Consider the following 17809-nt stretch of genomic DNA (forward strand, 5'->3'; position numbering starts at 1 on the left):
TTCGTGATAAAAGACTTAAAGATGAACAAAAACAACTTTTCTGTATGTGTTAATCTGCAATAATTTGTAACAGTTAAGATCCTTTTGTGAAACACATCTTAAGTTTGACAATCAGTACAACGCAAATCCAGCCAAGCCCTGTGAATTCTGCGTGGCCTTGCAATTTTGTCCTTTCACCGCAACTTTACCGCAAATTTGACTACTTAAAACAGGTGAAGTTTAATTTCATTGTGGAGCTGCGTGCAGTGTATTGATTCGCTCAGCCCTCCTCTGTTTTTATCATGAGACTATTGCAGCTCTGCGCAGGGGACAGAGTCACACACACGTACAATGACTGGGCTAACTGTTAGCATCACACGGCTAACATTAACCAGTGGTTATTGACAGGTTTAATGACAGAGAGGTACAAGATTTTTTGGACCATTTAATGGCTCTGTGTTGGATGATAGCCATTGCTGCTGTATTAGCTCATGCTAATTGGGCAGAGAGAGCAGGGCAGATCCTTCAGCTCTCAACTCTGTGGGCCCCCTCCCATCCACCCCCTACCATTACAAATATATTGTAATGCTGTGGCAAACACTGAATGCTCATGATGATAAGCTCTGAAACCAAGCACATCAACCAAGCAACCAAACAAGACACATCATCACACCATTATTATAAAAACATACATTACAGAAACTTCTGTGAAACAAGGCCCAGGTCGAGTTCTGGTTCAGGGATTGAGGAGTGAGAAATGATTAAATAGGATTTACCAGTGTCCTCACGTTGAAGGTCTGTGTCGTGGTCCTTACAATGATAGCAGTACAAACACACATACACACACTCAGACAGCACCAAGAGCTCATCAATTAGTGCTGGTTGATAACGAAGCACAAGCTTGTTGCCAAATGACGCAGCAGCTGTTCACACAGTTTCCAACAGCTGCACTGAGTGTGTGTGTGTGTGTGTGTGTGTGTGAGAAACATGCGGTGTAATTACCTTTTGCTCTGAAAATCAGATTAAAAAACAGCTGACTGTGTCAAACCTGCTGCTGATTTGATTTCGCCTCTCTGCTTCCTGTTTTATGCTGAAAGAAAACGTATGCTTCCCGTTTTAGCCTGAGAGAGAACTCCAGTTTCTTGTTTTACACTGAAAGAAAACCTCTTCCTGTCTTATACTGAAAGAACCTGAAAGAAAACTTCTGCCTATTTATTGTCTTGAAAACTCATTCATTTTATTTTGCTGACATCGAGACGCATCGATATCAGATTTCAGGGCCAATTGCAACAACCCAAATTTATCTGTTTTTTATAGACGATAGAATATTATTAATATTAATGAAACAATAGAAATGTGAGAAGTATTTATCTAAAATTTCAGTATCGGAACAAAAACAATTTAATTTTTTAATTTACTGCCCACTGATATATTGTTCATCTCTGCATTTGTATTTATTTCACTCGTTTCTTTTACTTCCTGCAGCATCATGAAGGTTGTGCTAACCCAAAGAACCTGTGGAGAGCTGTTCTCTGACTTGATGAACTAACAGAGTTTTTGTTTTTTGTCCCTCCACAGCTCCTGTTAATCCACATCTCAGTAAGTACAACTCAACATAAAACTCATTAAGTCAAAATTAAAGGTTTAATCAGCTGTAACTTGTGTTAGGAAAGCCGCTCATAATAAAAGAATATTGTTTTATATGTCATTTTTGCATGTGTGTGTGTTTTTAGGGGAGTTCCAGTGTGGCTTCGAGGACGAGGCGTTGTGTTTGTTCTCTCAGGACAAAACAGATGAGTTTGACTGGACGCGTCACAGTGCCGCCACACGAGACACCAAATATACCCCGAACACCGGACCGAGCTCCGACCACAACGGCTCCAAGCAGGGTACATACACACACACACACACACACACACACACACACACACAGACAATAAGACTGTAGCCACATCTTCATGTTCAGTCAATCAATAAATTAATCATTTATTTGTCACATGGAATTATACAAAGTAAAACTCCAGTGACGTGATCCCGTCGGCTCCTTTAGCTTTCATTGAAATTTAGTCTTTGGCTGTCCCATTGATACACACACTGTTTCATCACTGTTACTACCTCCCATGGCAGATTAAAGGCGAGATCACTCTGTCATCCTATTACATGATCATATTTACCAGCTGCCACTGCCCGTCAACAAAAACAAAGACAACTATGGTTAAATGTGATAAGACCAAAGGACTGGACGGAGGCCATCATCAAAAATGCTCACATGTGCAGCGCACACTTCATATCAGGTTAGGGAAAAGTATTTCCTGTTGTAGGGATGAATAAGGTTATGTGTATTAAGGGTTATCATGTCCACCTCATCAGAAACTGGGGAGGGATTAAGAGGAATATTGGATTTCTCTGGAACGCTAACTTTTTAGCACATTAGCTAACGTTAGCTTCCATAGCAAAACAAACAAGTGTGGTCCTCCTTTGTAAGATTGGCTTCCTGTGACATCATCCATCCACTGAGTGAGAGCATATGGGTCGGCCAGTCTGGTCCCGTTGGTCAGTGTTTACTTATTCAAGTAACACTGGCGGTCCCGGAGAGTGAGTGAGCTGACATTCAGACAGGTTTACGAATTTATGAACGGTCCAGTTTGTGTCAGAGTGCACTCCGACACTCAGAATAAGTATTTCTGAACGCACCACTTGCATCATCTTCCTCCATTGTCTGAAACAAGCCAACAGAACTTGCAATCTAGCGCTAGCTAACGTCTGTGGAGAATTGTTTTGCCTCCAGCTAAGCCCCGCCCACCAAAAAACGTCATACTGTTTACTAACAGTAAAAAGGGTCTATTTGATGGAGAGGTAAATGATAAAATCAATACAGTTTTACATCTGTATGTTTAATATGCAAACAGCAGATGGTTAGCTTAGCTTAGCATATAGACTGGAAACATATGATTGAAGAAGGCAAACAGTTTTCGACCATGCTCTGATAAAAATATTTTTTTAGGCTGTATTTGTTTTAAGGTTATGACAAAACTTATTGGATGTTATGGACATTACGGACACTGGTGATCGATAAACATATGAGGATTTAAATATTGTCGAGGCTGGTAATCATCTTCTGAGTACTCGTCTAAACACTTCAAGCCATTAGCAGACAGTCGCAGCTAAAGTACAGGACTTAGTCACTACAGAGGGAAACAGTGCGCCTGTTTCTGTCCAAAGGCAACAAAACCACCTCCCAGCTCTTTACTCAGTGAGCTTTAGAGGAGCTGGTAGGTTGGTTTTGTTCTCTGTTTGGACAGAGCCAGGCCAGCATTCTTTTTATGCTAAGCTAAGCTAACCAGCTGCAGCCTTATATTTAATAGACAGATATGAGAATGGTATCAATTTGAAGATGTGACTCTGAGAGTGAAACAGAGAAAAGAGGAGTTCACTAATAAACACTTCCTTTATCCATCATTTCTGTGTCAGTCTGAGACATCAAATAAACTGATTTCCATTCATGTATCTGAGCTTTTTTAACAGGAAACCATACAGGAGCCACATTAACAGCTGATGTTCAGACTCCTTCGTGGCGTTCTGTTCGTTCTGAGGTTTTATTTGTTGGTGTGTTTTTCATGTGGTTCTGTCAGCAGCAGCTCTGACAGGAGGAGGAGGAGAGCTGAGGATTAAAACTGACACTGAATGTTAATCATCATGCCGGACTCAGGAGACGAACATTGTACCGTCTCTGATTCGTGGCGTTCGGGACGGGCGACGCCCACTCTGAGCACGATAAGAGGCTGAAAATAAAAAGCAGCAGCGAAGCAGCCGGAGGAGTCCTCGCTGACTGAATGAGAGCAGTTTGACGGACACACTGCAGAGTTTTGTTTCTGCTGTGGATGAAATAGTTTGTTTCTACTGTAAAAGCTTCAGAGAAGAAACACGTCTGCAGGATACGTGTGTTCAAATCTGACAGGAAGGTCTCATTAAAAACAGGAAGAGGAAACTCAGAGACACCTTACATCTTAGGCTTAGTTACAAGTTAAAGTTCAAAACATATTTTTGTGTTTATTTGTTTTTTGGGGAATTATTTCAGTAATTAAAAGCCCTTAGCTAAGCATCACATAATGTGTTTTTTTTAATCTAGTGGAAGGATTTTTCAGTCAAAGTTGAAACAACAAAGATATGACAGGTTAAAGTGTGATTTCATTACCCGCCCTATTGACTCCAATAGATTTCAGTAGACTCAAATAGATTAGTATGTAACCATCTTCAAATATCATGTGAACATGCACTTTCCCGTTTTTCAACATTATGTGAAATTCTTCTGTGCTCTGGTGGTTTTAAACTATTTTAAATCCTCACACTAGTGTTCTGAATAAGTTATTAACTAGTAAGCTAACGTTAGCTGAAGAGAACTAAAGTTAAGTTAGCTCGCTAGGTGACATTAGCTTCCAAGCTGGAGAATATCAGAAAATAAATTCATTGAGGTAGTTACAGATTAAATAGTAATTTTGTGCAGCAAATATGTGACTTTAACGGCGGCAAAATGTCCCAGTCGGAAAATAGTAAACAAGTAGAGACTGGAGCTAACAGTGCTAAATGCTGCGTTTACTCAAGAAAACTACATAAATAACCACAGCAGAAATGTCAGATTGGTCGGACCACCGTGTTTAACTATACCTTTAAGTGTTACAGTTACAACTGAAAATAACATCAGAAATAAACAAGTTTGCCAATTTCACATCTCCACTAAAACAACTGCCAGTGCACTGTCACAATGATTCGGTCCATTGCAACAAAGCTAGTACTCGCAGTAACCATCTTCAAATAGCGTGAACATTACCCGTTCTCCATTTTTTTTAAAACGATGTGAAATTCTTTATGTGTTCCGGTGGTTTTAAACTATTTTAATTCCCTCCTCACACTAGTTTCTACATTAGTTAGTAACTACTAAGCTAACGTTAGCTGAAGAGAACTGAAGTTACGTTAGCTTGCTAGGGGACAGTAGCTTTAAAGCTAGCAAATAAAGAAAATAAATGAATTTACATTAAATAGTGATTTTCTGCAGCTAATATGGAGCTTAAACTGCGACAACATGTCACAGTCAGAAAATAAACAGATAGAGACAGAAGCTAACAATGCTAACAAGCACCAGTGGTCCAAAGTTACTAACAACATTTTTCAAGTATTTTAGTATTTTTAGTATTTTATTTTAGTTTTCCTATCATGTCTGCACTCTGTCTGTTTATAATTGTGAAAGAAAGTCTAAATACACAAAGGCATTGTTTCATCAGCTAGCTGGTCAGTTTCGCTATCAGAGACAGAATTAAAGACGCTGGAGACAGAAAGATAAACACCTTCAGTATGACTGTCAGAGTAAAATATCATCACTTGAATACTCTTTTTAAATTGTAACATTTTCCAATGGAGTTTGGCATGTCTCCCTCCCATACAGACAGAGGGACGTTATCAGGAAGAAGCAGCATGTCACAAATACAAACTGACTGTCACACTGACTTTCACAGCCTGATTACAGCGAGGAAAATGTCCGACTGAATTATCTTTGTACTGTCAACACTGACACTGGATCTGTAAGTAGGCGTAATAAGCCGACCTGTCAAACTGTCCAATACGTCCTCAGTTAGATAAAGATAACTTTAGCATCTGTCCTAGAGCAAAAAATAGTTTGCAGGAAAGAATGACAGTTCAGAGTTGAGAGTTTTGTTTGTTAATTTACTTCTTACTTTAAAACGCTCGGGCCCGAACAGTCAGCTGTCACGTCCAGATTTTGACTCAAGTGCCTCAGTTTGACAGATGGGATTATTTCAGCTATTGAAAATGTTCAAACCAAACGTCAGGTTTTTGGTGACGGAGACAAAGAGCGAGGGCTAAAGTGATAAAGAAATCCATCAGAGGAAACAGAAACACAAAGATGGATTCTCTGTCCACTGATTCAGGACAGTCTGGGATCAGAACAGAGTGATGTAGACCTGTCACTTTATATATACTGTGGCGACCTGTGGGGAGTCTGTGTCCTGGGCCGATGTGGTTTTGGCTGCAAGGCGTGGCGTGTTGTGGCTTGGTGTGGAGTGGCATGTCGTGTTGTAACATGGTGTGGCTTAATGTGGCATGGTGTAGTGTGGCGTGGTGTGATGTGTTGTGGCCTGGTGTGGTGTGCCTGGTTGTGACATGGTATGGCGTGGCTTATTGTGGCGTTGCGTGAAGTAGCGTGGTGTGTTGTAGCGTGGGGTGATGTGGTGTGGTGTGGTGTGGTGTGGCATATTGTGGTGTGGTGTGTCAGGGTGTTGTATGGTGTGGTATGTTGTGGCGTAGCAGAGTGTGGCCTGGTGTGGTATGTCAAGGCGTGGCATAGTGTGTCTTGTAGTGATATGGTATGGCGTCCTACAAAGTAGTGTGTTGTGTTGTGGCATGGTGTGGCTTGGGGTGGTGTGTCATGGTGTTGTATGATGTGGCGTGGTGTGGCATGGCATGGTGTGTCATGGTGTTGTATGATGTGGCGTGGTGTGGCATGGCATGGTGTGTCATGGTGTGGCGTAGTGTGACATGGTGTGGTGTGGTGTGTTGTGGCGTTGTGTGGTGTTGTGTGTAGGTGGAAGCTGCAGCAGTGTGTACATGCAAAGTGTGAGTCACATCCTGTCGTCTCAGAGGCCGCCTGCTGTGGCTCCTCCAGGCAGGAAGAGGCTAAATAATCAAATGTGATTGGCTGTCAACACCTGGACATCAGACCCCGCCCCGAGGTAGAGAGACAGCTGGTTAGACTGAGAGACAGAGAGAGAGAGAGAGAGAGAGAGAGAGAGAGAGAGAGGGGAATCCCCTGAGCTCTGAGTCCATTGGGTCAACTGGAGATCTTTAAAAACACAAATATATAATTTTATCAGTAACTTCACTGTTTAACGTTTGTATCAAACTGTTGGGGAGTATTTTCAGCTGCGGATTAATCCACATTTGGTGCTCTTGTGAGTATTTGTGTCAGCAGGACGGTATGTGTGGGACACAATAAACTACAGTCTGTCTTCACGGTGATGAAGTGAGAAGATAAATCAGATACACATGATACTTACATTCACGGCTGGTTTGAGTCTGAACATGAAGAGAAATATAGAATATCATCTGACGTCTTCTTCAAACTGCCAACTGCTGTTTTGACTTTTAAAGACAGCGTGAAAACAAAAATAAACTCATCACAACGTTTTTTTCTTCTTCATGATATAAAGGGAACAAAACCTCTAAACAAAAGCTGTTAAATTCTACTGACACGATTTCACGCATTTTGACAGCAGAACAATTCACTTTCACCGCAGGAGGAATAAACCAAACCAGAGGAAACAATAGATGAATGTAAGGATGATAAAAATAGAACCGCACAGTCTGTGACAATCAGGAGACGCTAAAGCAAAAAATGTATTTTTAAATCAGAAAATATGACATTTTAATCCACAGTTTTCCCTTTTTATTAAAAGCATGACTATTTCAACTATTTAAATGTAATTTCTGTTTCAAAATGATGACTTAGTATGACATAAAATAAAATAACAGTGCAGCAGTACAGTACTGTTATATTATAATAGTAATGATTATAATAAACTTTATTGAAAAAGCACCATCCATGTATAAAATGCAACACAAAGTTTTTAACATGTTTTAGTAGCCAGTAATCACAAAATTTATGATTAAACAATAAAAACAAGGAAAATAAAGTAAAATAAAATTGAGATTTAAAAAAAAAAAAAAAGCAGGATAAGAAAAGATAAGATTAAACACAATCAGGTAAAAACACTTCGGGAAATAAAACTCTATTAAGTTGTAAGTTTTTATGAAACATTTATAAGTTCTAAGTGTTTATAACTCTTAGTGTATAAACTGTTGTATATAAAATAAATGTCCTTATATTTTATATAGTTATTGTTATTCTAGAGCCCCGTTTCCACCAAACCCTTTCAGTATGGTACCTTTGGAACCAACAGTAACCCTTCAGACATGGTACCTAGACCCTCGGTCTGTTTAGTGTTTCCACCACAGACAGTCCTCTTAAATGTGGGCGGGGTTGTTGTCACTCACTGCTCCGTCCAGCATTCGCTGTAGCCCCTTTTACACTGCCAGATTTTCCGCGAATGTTGGGCCGTTTTGCCGGCAAGCTGCGAGCGTTTAGACACACAGAGCCGGATTGGCGAGTTGATCCGAGGTGCCCAATTTTCCGCCTCGTAGGGTAGACATATTGGCGGAACCCTTTTAGTTTAAACAGACTGAGGCGGCCTTCTGCAACGGGAGGGGCTGTTGATGACTTGTGGGAGGAGCTGTTGATGACGCCGCACGTGCGAGCCACTGGCGGTGATAGCAGGAATTAGCGAGCAGCTAGTAGCAAGAGGGAAACACAAACCTGACAGACACTGTAAAGATGAGCAACTGGGGAGACAAGGAATTGCGCGCCCTCCTTGTCCTCGCAAACGAAGAGGCCATTAACCGTCAGATGACGGGGACAGTGAAGGATGGGCCGACTTACGAGAGAATCTCCGAAGGACTGACCAGCCGCGGCTTCCCTCCCACGTCACTGTTTACGTCACACGCTGAGCTACACGTTTTGTTACTTGCTCACGCCCCCCATTGCCCCGAAAAAGGCGCATTCTGTATAAATGTATAAAAAGTAGGCAGGTGGCATTTTGCTGCACTCCCTGATTTTGTTTTTATACTGCCAATGCTGAAAAAAGACTGACTGGGCTTTCCTGCAAATTTGCACAATTCCTATCTAAAAAGGGCTTGTATTTCCATGAGCCTCAAAACCAGCCACAACTCAGACCTGAGCAGAGTGACCGTCCTCTACCGACCAATCAGACTGCAGTGTTCACAGCCTCACCTTTTAGTACCAGATCTGTGTGCTAGGTACCCCAACAGATGGGGGACCAAACATGGGGACGGTAAGGAACGGTTCTGTTTTTTACCATCCACAACTTTTGACAGAGTAAGATCCTTTTTGTTTAACCAGATACAGCCTGTTTCCCTGCTGTAGTGCTCACTCTCAATACTTGATCAGTTGCAAAAATCGTTGCTCCCATCAGTCACGTAGACACAAGAACATAAAAAAATAGTTTGCAGGTTTAAAAAAATACCAAACTTACCCTTTTAATACACTCTTGTTCTTGATCACAGTTGTGTGTAAAACTGTCTTCATATCTGCTCACAGCAACATTTCAGTGTGTAAATGTGTTGCTGCTACATTTTAAAGTGGTGCAGCAGTTTGCAGTGTGATGAGGATTAACTGCACAACAGGGGGAAATATAAAATATGTGTGCTGAGAGTTTAATCCCAGAGTAAACAAAGGTTAAAATAACTCCTCGTACATTTTAGCTGATGTGTGAGTCGTTTGTCTCGTCCTCCTCGTTTCCTGCTGGAAAGTCAGCCACTTCTTCTTCGTCTTCTGCAGCTTGTTTCACTCTGCAGCAGAATCTCATTAAAGCGAGCCTCGGGGTAAACCGTTTTAAATCCGCTGTCAAACAGGAAACATGCGTGCTGAGTGTTTTCTACACTCGTGTACAATTTAATTTGTGAGGATTGTTTTTCTGCTGGATGAGCCGGAGGTGGATTTGTTTGCGCTGCTGTCGCGGCAGCTCTCTGTTGCATTAGTCTTTGCTGCTGCTGCTGCCTCGTGGGTTAATCTGTGCAGGTCAGTGGGAGCAGAGCAAGGCAGGGTTACAGGTTCAATTCCCTCTGCAGCTCAGGGAGTTAAAAGTGGAAAACTCCGGCTTGTGATTTCTGTGGAGCCTCAGAGTGTTTCAATATTAAATGGATAAATAAAAAATTTGAAAAAAAGTAACATGAATTACAAAGTCCTGGCATGAAGTGTTTTATAAAAATTCATGTCTTCCCAAAATGGTGTTATGAATTATAAACATCCATCCATTTTCATCTGCTTATCCGAGGCCGGTTCGCGGGGGCAGCAGGTTGAGCAAAGCACCCCAGACGTCCCTCTCCCCAGCAACACTTTCCAGCTCCTCCTGGAGAACCCCAAGGTGTTCCCAGGCCAGATGAGATAATCCCTCCAGCATGTTCTGGGTCTGCCCCGGGGCCTCCTACCAGTGGGACATGCCCAAAACACCTCCAGCAGGAGGCACCCAGGAGGATCCTGATCAGATGCCCGAACCACCTCAACTGACCCCTTTTGACACGAAGGAGGAGCGGCTCTACTCCAAGCTCCTCACCCTATCTCTAAAGCTGAGCCCAGACACCCTGCGGAGGAAACCCATTTCAGCCGCTTGTATCCACTGAGCCCAGACACCCTGCGGAGGAAACCCATTTCAGCCGCTTGTATCCACGATCTCATTCTTTCGGTCACTACCCAGAGCTTATGACCATAGGTGAGGGTTGGGACGTAGATGGACCAGTAAATTAAAGAGCTTTGCCCTCTGACTCAGCTCCCTCTTCACCACGACGGTCCAGCACAGCACCCGAGATACTTGAACTCTCTCGCTTGAGGCAGTAACTCTCTCCCAACCCGGACCAGTTTCGAGCAGAGAACCATGGCCTCAGATTTGGAGGTGCCGAGTCTCATCCCGATCGCTTCACACTCGGCTACAAACCGCCCCAGTGCATGCTGGAGGTCACGGTGTGATGACGCCCACATTATCTGCAAGAAGCAGAGACGCATTTCTGCAAACAGACTTTTGTTAAACAATCAAATATCTGCGATGAACTCCAAAAAAACAATGAGGTAATGTTTAACAAGAGGTTGTGTTTGTGTTCGGGACCAAGCAGTGAGGCAACAAGGACACAGGAGTTGTTAACAAAATCATGGGGTTTTATTTACCCAAAAATACCAAATAATACACGAGGGGCAACCAAAATGGACGGCAACTACAACTTAACACAAGGCAAAACTAACTACACCCAAATCCCCCCCATGATATGACAGTGCATGGTTTGGTCCAATGAGTTGGCTCCAGGATTTCAGAGTCATCAGACCTCAGCCATGCCTCGTGCTCCACCAGGAAGTGACCTCCCCGCCGTAACTCAAAGACAAAGAAACAGATAATTCAAATCAAATTATCTGCCTTTGTAACCCTGCAATGCTAGAATGTGAACACTTAAATTAAACAATGTCACGCTGAAAGCAAATAAGCAGAATCTAAATCAAGCTGTGTGATGTGAATTCTTCAGGTATGGTTGCTCATAAATGAAAGTAACCAGTGTAGATAACAAACTAATGCGTTTAAAGAGTCTTAATCGGGGACACATTACCGTGTGTGGCTGTGACCATCACAGTTTGGGTGATTTATTGGTGTATTGATCTGCTCTGATCTGACCTTTGACCTCTGACCGCGGCCTGTGTTGTGACTCTCTCTCAGGTTTCTACATGTACATCGAGACGTCGAGGCCGAGGCTGGAGGGAGACAAGGCTCGGCTGCTGACTCCCACTTTCAACATGAACTCCAAGACCTCCTCGTCCACGTCCGCCGTCACCAACAACCCCACCTACTGCTTCGCCTTCTACTACCACATGTACGGCAAACACATCGGTAAGTCTGCAGCAGCGCCTCAGCTCCAGGATGTAACATAATAGTAACGGTGATAATAAAGAGCCGACCATGTTGGTTTGTGTCTGCAGGAGCTCTGAACGTCTTTCTGCGTCAGAAAGGTCAGACGGTGACGGACACCTCTGTCTGGAGTCTGAGCGGTAACCAAGGGGACCGGTGGCGGCAAGCCAAGGTCAACATCCACCCAACCGCAGCCTTCCAGGTGCAAACCACACCCACTTTACTGCAGGCTACACCGACTTTATTTCAGCTCTCGAGGACACCTGGATGAATCCTCACCTGGAAACCAGACGAATCTGCAGCTAATGTTTTATTTGCTCTGACAGATGCGTCTGGTTCTTCTTCACTTTGGACAGACTTCCAGCAGCCTGAGATGTGCTGAGCCAATCACAGCCGTTTATTTAATATGAGGCGTTTAAAAATCAGCCAAACCGGCTGCAGCTGAAGTGGAACTTTATGTTGAAGCCGATATCGCGTCAGTAGTGAACCAATTTGAAGACATATTTTTCCTAAAAGAAGAACTGCACTTAAAGCTTTCCTTGAGAAGAAACGTGTCGTACTTATGGCAGAATTTGGAAAAAGTTTTACATACGGCTCATCTGTGCACACTGTAGTCCGCTTACCAGGGTTCGTACTGTCATGACAAACCAAGTTGTGAAATTTGAAAAACTGCTATTTCCAGGCCTGGAGAAGTTTTGGAAAAAATAAATAAATCCAGAAAGTTTTGGAAAAGTCATCAAAATTTGCTTCACACATACCTGTATAATGGAGTATATAATGTATATACAGTGTTAATGTTCGGGCAGATCAGTCACGCCACCTGTCGATGTGTCTCCTCCTAAAACCACAGATGATCATTTTCTGTACAAACAGCCGTGCGTCTCTGAGCTTCTCGTCTTCTTCTGTGGTAGATGGTGATGGAGGGGGTCCGAGGCGCCGGTATCGAGGGAGATATCGCCATTGATGATGTCACCATTGAGGAGGGCGAATGTAAAGATCCTCCCCCCAACAGTGAGTACATTTCCCTCGTCACTGTAGCAGAAGTTTTATTTAAGTGTTAAGTTCACACTTTGAAAAACAACGTCTTAAAATAATACATCTTTAACTCATCCCTGAAGACGAACAATTTCACTTAAATTGAGGTGTTGATCTGAAACTCAGAGGTCCCTTAACTTAAAACAGAAACTCTTACAACACTTTAATTTCAGATTTTAAGGGCTACACTGCTTTCCCCTTGATTTGCTTAATTTAAAGCATTAATTTACGGTGTTATAAAGATTTGTATTTTGGTTTCTGATTACAAAACATCTCGTCAAAAGAAAATGTCAAATAACGTTCTTATTGTTTTAAAAAACTTTTCTCTCTGTCTTTTTCCCCCCACACAGATCTAAGGTCGCTCGCCCCGCCCTCTTCGCCACATATATGGCAGCTGTGCGTCACTCTGAGTCTGGCTCTGATTGGCCAGCAGAGGTGACCCCCCCTCTCTACAGGACGTCACTACCTTTGACTCTTCTACATCCCTCACTTCCCCATCCAATCCCATCATCCCCCTCCATTAANCACCCCCCCCCCTTAACCCCCCCCCCCCCCAACTACCAAAGATGTGGTCAGAGCTACAGAGGGACTTCCTGCCAAGATGGCTGACACAGAAGGTCAAGAGATCACCTGGAGAAGTGAGGACTTAAAGGGCCAGTCCAACATTTTCGTGAACCTGCTCTCTGTCAGATCAGTTTCATCTGAGCCCAGTACAGAGATGGTTTAGCATCAGGCTTAATACTAACATCCTGACTACAGACACTAAACACATTCATCTGAACACTTAGCTCTCACACAGACAAAAAATAAAGTTAATCCCCAAAATTTTAAACTTATAACTATGAATTCAGTAATTTGAAAAGCTCAAGTTGACATAAATTTGATAATTTTGTTGTTAAAATTCATAGTGGCATGGTTAAATCATCATGGTGACACAATTTATCATTATTTTGACTTTGAACGTTGGTGTTTTGTGCTAACTTTGTGCTAAGCTAACAACATCTTGACTCCAGACGCTTATTATATCTATCTTAACATTAAAAAAGGTTATATTTTTGACCTCCTTTCATAATTCTGACTTCTTATCTCATAATTTTGGCTTAATTTTGACTCAGAAAGTCGTAGTTTCATGCTAACTTTGTGCTTAGCTAACAAAGTCCTGGCTCCAGACGCTTATTACATCCATCTTTACATTATCAAAAGTTATGTTTTTGACTTTCTGTCATAATTTGGACTTCTTATCTCATATTTTGGCTTACTTTTTCGTCATTTTGACTCAGAAAGTCATAGTTTTATGCTAACTTTGTGCTAAGGTAACAACATCCTGATTCCAGATGCTTATCATATCTATCTTAACACTAAAAAAAGTTGTATTTTGACTTCCTTTCATAACTCAGAAGTCTTACCTTATAATTTTGGCTTAATTTTTCCTAATTTTGATTTGGAAAGTTATAGTTTTATGCTAACTTTGTGCTAAGCTAACAACATCCTGATTCCACACACTTTTTATATATATCTTAACATTAAAAAAAGTAATATTTTTTTACTTCCTCTCATAATTTGGAATTCTTATTTCATAGTTTTGGCTTAATTTTGACTCAGAAAGTCGTAGTTTTATGCTAACTTTGTGCTAAGGTAACAACATCCTGATTCCAGACGCTTATCATATCTATCTTAACATTACAAAAGGTTATATTTTTGAAGTTCTTCATAATTCTGACCTCTTATCTCATAATTTTGGCTCACTTTTTCCTCATTTTGACTCGGGAAAGTCGTAGTTTCATGCTAATTTTGTGCTAACAACATCCTGATTCCAGATGCTTATCATATCTATCTTAACATTTAAAAAAAAAATAAAAAATTATTTTTGACTTCTTTTCATAATTCAGAAGTCTTACCTCATAATTTTGGTTTTTTTTCCCTAATTTGGATTTGGAAAGTCGTAGTTTTATGCTAACTTTGTGCTAAGCTAACAACATCTTGACTCGAGATGTTTATTACATCCATTTTAACATAAAAAAAAAGTTAGATTTTTGACTTCCTTTCATAATTTGGACTTCTTATCTCATAATTTTGGCTTAATTTTGACTGGGAAAGTCGTAGTTTTATGCTTACTTTGTGCTTAGCTAACAACATCCTGACTCCAGATACTAAACATCCATCTGAACATCTCACTGTCACACAGAGGATTACGTTACCCATCAAAATATTAAATTATTAACCTTAAATTCAGTCATTTGAAAAACTAATATAAGAAAGTTGACATAAATTTGACTTTCTTTCATAACTTTGATTTTTAAGTCATAATTTTGGCATGGACGGTCATCATTGTGACTCAGCAGAGAATAAAGTTAATCTAAAGTTGGTCAGTGAGACCAGATTACTTATATTTAGTTTTACTTTTTTATATATATATTGTTTATGAAGTAGTTTTTGAGAAACATAAACATTTCTATCAGCAAAAACAAAAATAGGAACATGTAGACCTGTGTAATACTCGTACACAGGCTTGTGCATGTCTTTGTTTAGTTTTCATCTTGTTTTCGTGTTGCAGTTAATATATTTTGTAATTTTCGTTGATGGAATTCACATTAGTTACACAGAAGCTGTGGAGGTTTTAAGGATCACTTCACTTACAGTTTGTCATGTTGGCGTCATATTACAACAACCTGCAACATCTCATCCACGCTGGAAAACTTTATTCTGTCATTGTTTTCATGAAGGTAGCTCGACAGCTTTGTTGGAAGATCCAGTCCCTGTTTTAATGAGATAAAACTTAATTAATCTCGAGGGAAATTACTAGACAGAAGTCGCAATAGAAAGAGTGCCAACAAAAAGGTGCAAATCCCAAATATATACAATACTCTACAAAGCTCTGATTGGTTGACCATTTTTCCAAACTGAATCACTGAGGGCGGTCTACAGATTACGTGTTTACACAGCAGAGACATCATCTTTCTAATTGGAGAAATCTGGTTTCTGTGATCTCTCATTCCCATTTCAGAACCCAAGTTTCTCAGATTACTGCAGAAAGTTTACAGAACAGATGGTTATGACTGTTAAAATAAAGCCACTAAGTATTTAGTGAAAGGTAGACACACTGCCAATCATCCACCAGTGTTTTTAACAACAGCGGGCCTCATGCAGTAACATCTCTGAAATTTCTCTTAAATATCTGACAAAAGAACAAATCAGAGAGGTCAGCTCCAGATGCACCAGATGTTCTTTACCATCTACGCAGCTAACGGGTTGGGGCGACCACACCATCCCATTTCGTTGGAGACCGTTCATATTTTTTTGTGCTGCAGAATGAACTTGTTGACTGTAAAAACAAGAAGTTTCTCTTATCTCGGTAATGCCTGGTACACACTACACAATAACAGCCAACTTAGCCCGACCCAGCGTCGTTCAGTGTCGGCTCGGAACGTGAACAAGGAGTGTCGGAAATGCTAATCCATCGTTGAGTCTCATGTAGTGTGTCATAGTAGACGACAACCGACGCCATATCTGGGACGCCTCACAACATTCCGACAGAAAGTTTAGCATGTTTGTATTTCTTTTTGTCGTTCACGATTTCTCCCGTCATAGTCATCACTTTGACCAATAGGAACACAGAACGATCTGCTACCATAGACAACTGTACGACAACAACAGCCCAGGCTTTTGGAGAAAATTTGTCCACATATCGTTCGCTGCATGAGGCCCAGCATCCTCTGAACACCAGCTCTTTGGTGTCTCCTCTTCATCAATTTTCTCCAGTGAACCTCGGTGACCTTTTGGTTTCAGCTCAGCGCCACAAAGCACAGAAAAACAGGCGCTTCAAAAAATAGGAAATAACAGCTTGAATGTCAACTTTCCTGACCTCCCCTCTCTGTCCCACCATCCCCACTCATAACCCTCCCCTCCCCCCTCCGCACTCCCCCTCCACAGATCAACAGTACTGTACCGAGAGCTAGACGGACACGCCGCAGTCTCTCTGTAACTTTTTACAGTGGGCGGACCGACAGTTAAAAAATACTTTTAGATGTTATTTTGACGTCTGTCTGCGGCGGACCGAGGAGGAGAGTTCACCCTCTGCCATGACATCAAGTGCCTTCAGACTCACAGAGGAAAAGATCGCCAGGCCGAGGACTGCTGTCGTCATGGCAACAAAAACAAAAAGAAATCAAAACATCGGACATCGTTATGTCTTAATGGTCGAGGAGAAAATAACAAAAATATTTCCTGGTCTGATTATGCAGAGAATTAGTTTCTTACTTTTTTGTTGTTGTTGTTTTTGAGATGAAAATGTTTATGATGACGAGGATTCTGGGAAAAAGGAAGCCATGTCGCATGGCGTTAAGAAAAAGACACAACAGAGATGCCATGCACAGGAAGTAGACTCTGGATGCAGACAGGAAGCTCCTTTGATTAACAATTTTAAGAACAAAATGCAATCATGATCTGAGGATCTGTGACTGGATTTTTCAAAACAAAAGACCTCCTGTTCGGACGACTTTCAGCCCTAAGCCAATGGGATTCAAGCATTTGGTCTCCGAGAACTATTTTAGTATTTCAAAATAAGAGTTTTCAGAAGGAGGCAGAGACTTTGACTCTACCTGAGATCATCAGTTACCTTAAAACACAACAACAGCTGGAGCTTTTGGAAAAAAAGGAAGAAAAATGTATTGTAAAATCAAATCTTATATTGTTCCTATAATATTATAACGATGGGAAAATCTTTACACGTTTCATCTCCTCTCATCTCTTTTGTTGGTTTTAAATGATGGGTGGGAGCTTTAGTTCAGGTTTATTTATTTTGTTTCTTTCTTTTGTGGAAAAACTCCAAGGGAAAATTTAAAAGAATAAAAATCCAGGTGTAATGTTTTTGTTTTAAGATTTTAGGGAGTTGATGTTTTGAGATTTGATAGACGTCCTGCTGAGAAAACATTTCTACTTAAAACAAAACTTGACGCTGACGATTCATTAAAAAAAAAAAGCACAAAAAGACAAATGTTTTTAGTTAAACAGAGTCGACACACGAGAAAAACATCTGTACACACATGTATGGAAACAGATTCATCAGCTCTGCATGTTTATATGGAAGCCCATTTCTGCCAAGACAAGAAAAAATGGATAAAAGTTAAGATGATAGAAATTTAAATACTCATTGTAAGCAGTCATGTATGAAAAAGTCATACATTTGACTCACTTTCACATAATTTTGACTTCCTTTAATAATTTTGGGAATCACCAAAGGCCCCGTGATACGATGTTATCGCAAT

The 17809-nt window shown here is 41.0% G+C and overlaps 1 protein-coding gene across 1 annotated transcript in view; it reads left to right on the top strand.

Moving 5' to 3' along the window:
* Window positions 1–13081, top strand: part of mdga2a (MAM domain containing glycosylphosphatidylinositol anchor 2a) — a 142099-nt gene extending 129018 nt beyond the window's left edge. Inside the window, exons 12-17 of the mRNA XM_050062290.1 lie at window positions 1558–1578; window positions 1713–1868; window positions 11322–11492; window positions 11582–11712; window positions 12422–12521; window positions 12896–13081. Of these exons, the coding sequence (XP_049918247.1) occupies window positions 1558–1578; window positions 1713–1868; window positions 11322–11492; window positions 11582–11712; window positions 12422–12521; window positions 12896–12984 (668 nt within the window). The 3' untranslated portion in view covers window positions 12985–13081. The remainder of the gene's footprint in view (window positions 1–1557; window positions 1579–1712; window positions 1869–11321; window positions 11493–11581; window positions 11713–12421; window positions 12522–12895) is intronic.
* The last annotated feature ends 4728 nt before the right edge of the window (window positions 13082–17809 follow it).

This window comes from Epinephelus moara, chromosome 14, assembly GCF_006386435.1.
Source record: "Epinephelus moara isolate mb chromosome 14, YSFRI_EMoa_1.0, whole genome shotgun sequence".
In the NCBI taxonomy this organism is placed as follows: Eukaryota; Metazoa; Chordata; class Actinopteri; order Perciformes; family Serranidae; genus Epinephelus; species Epinephelus moara.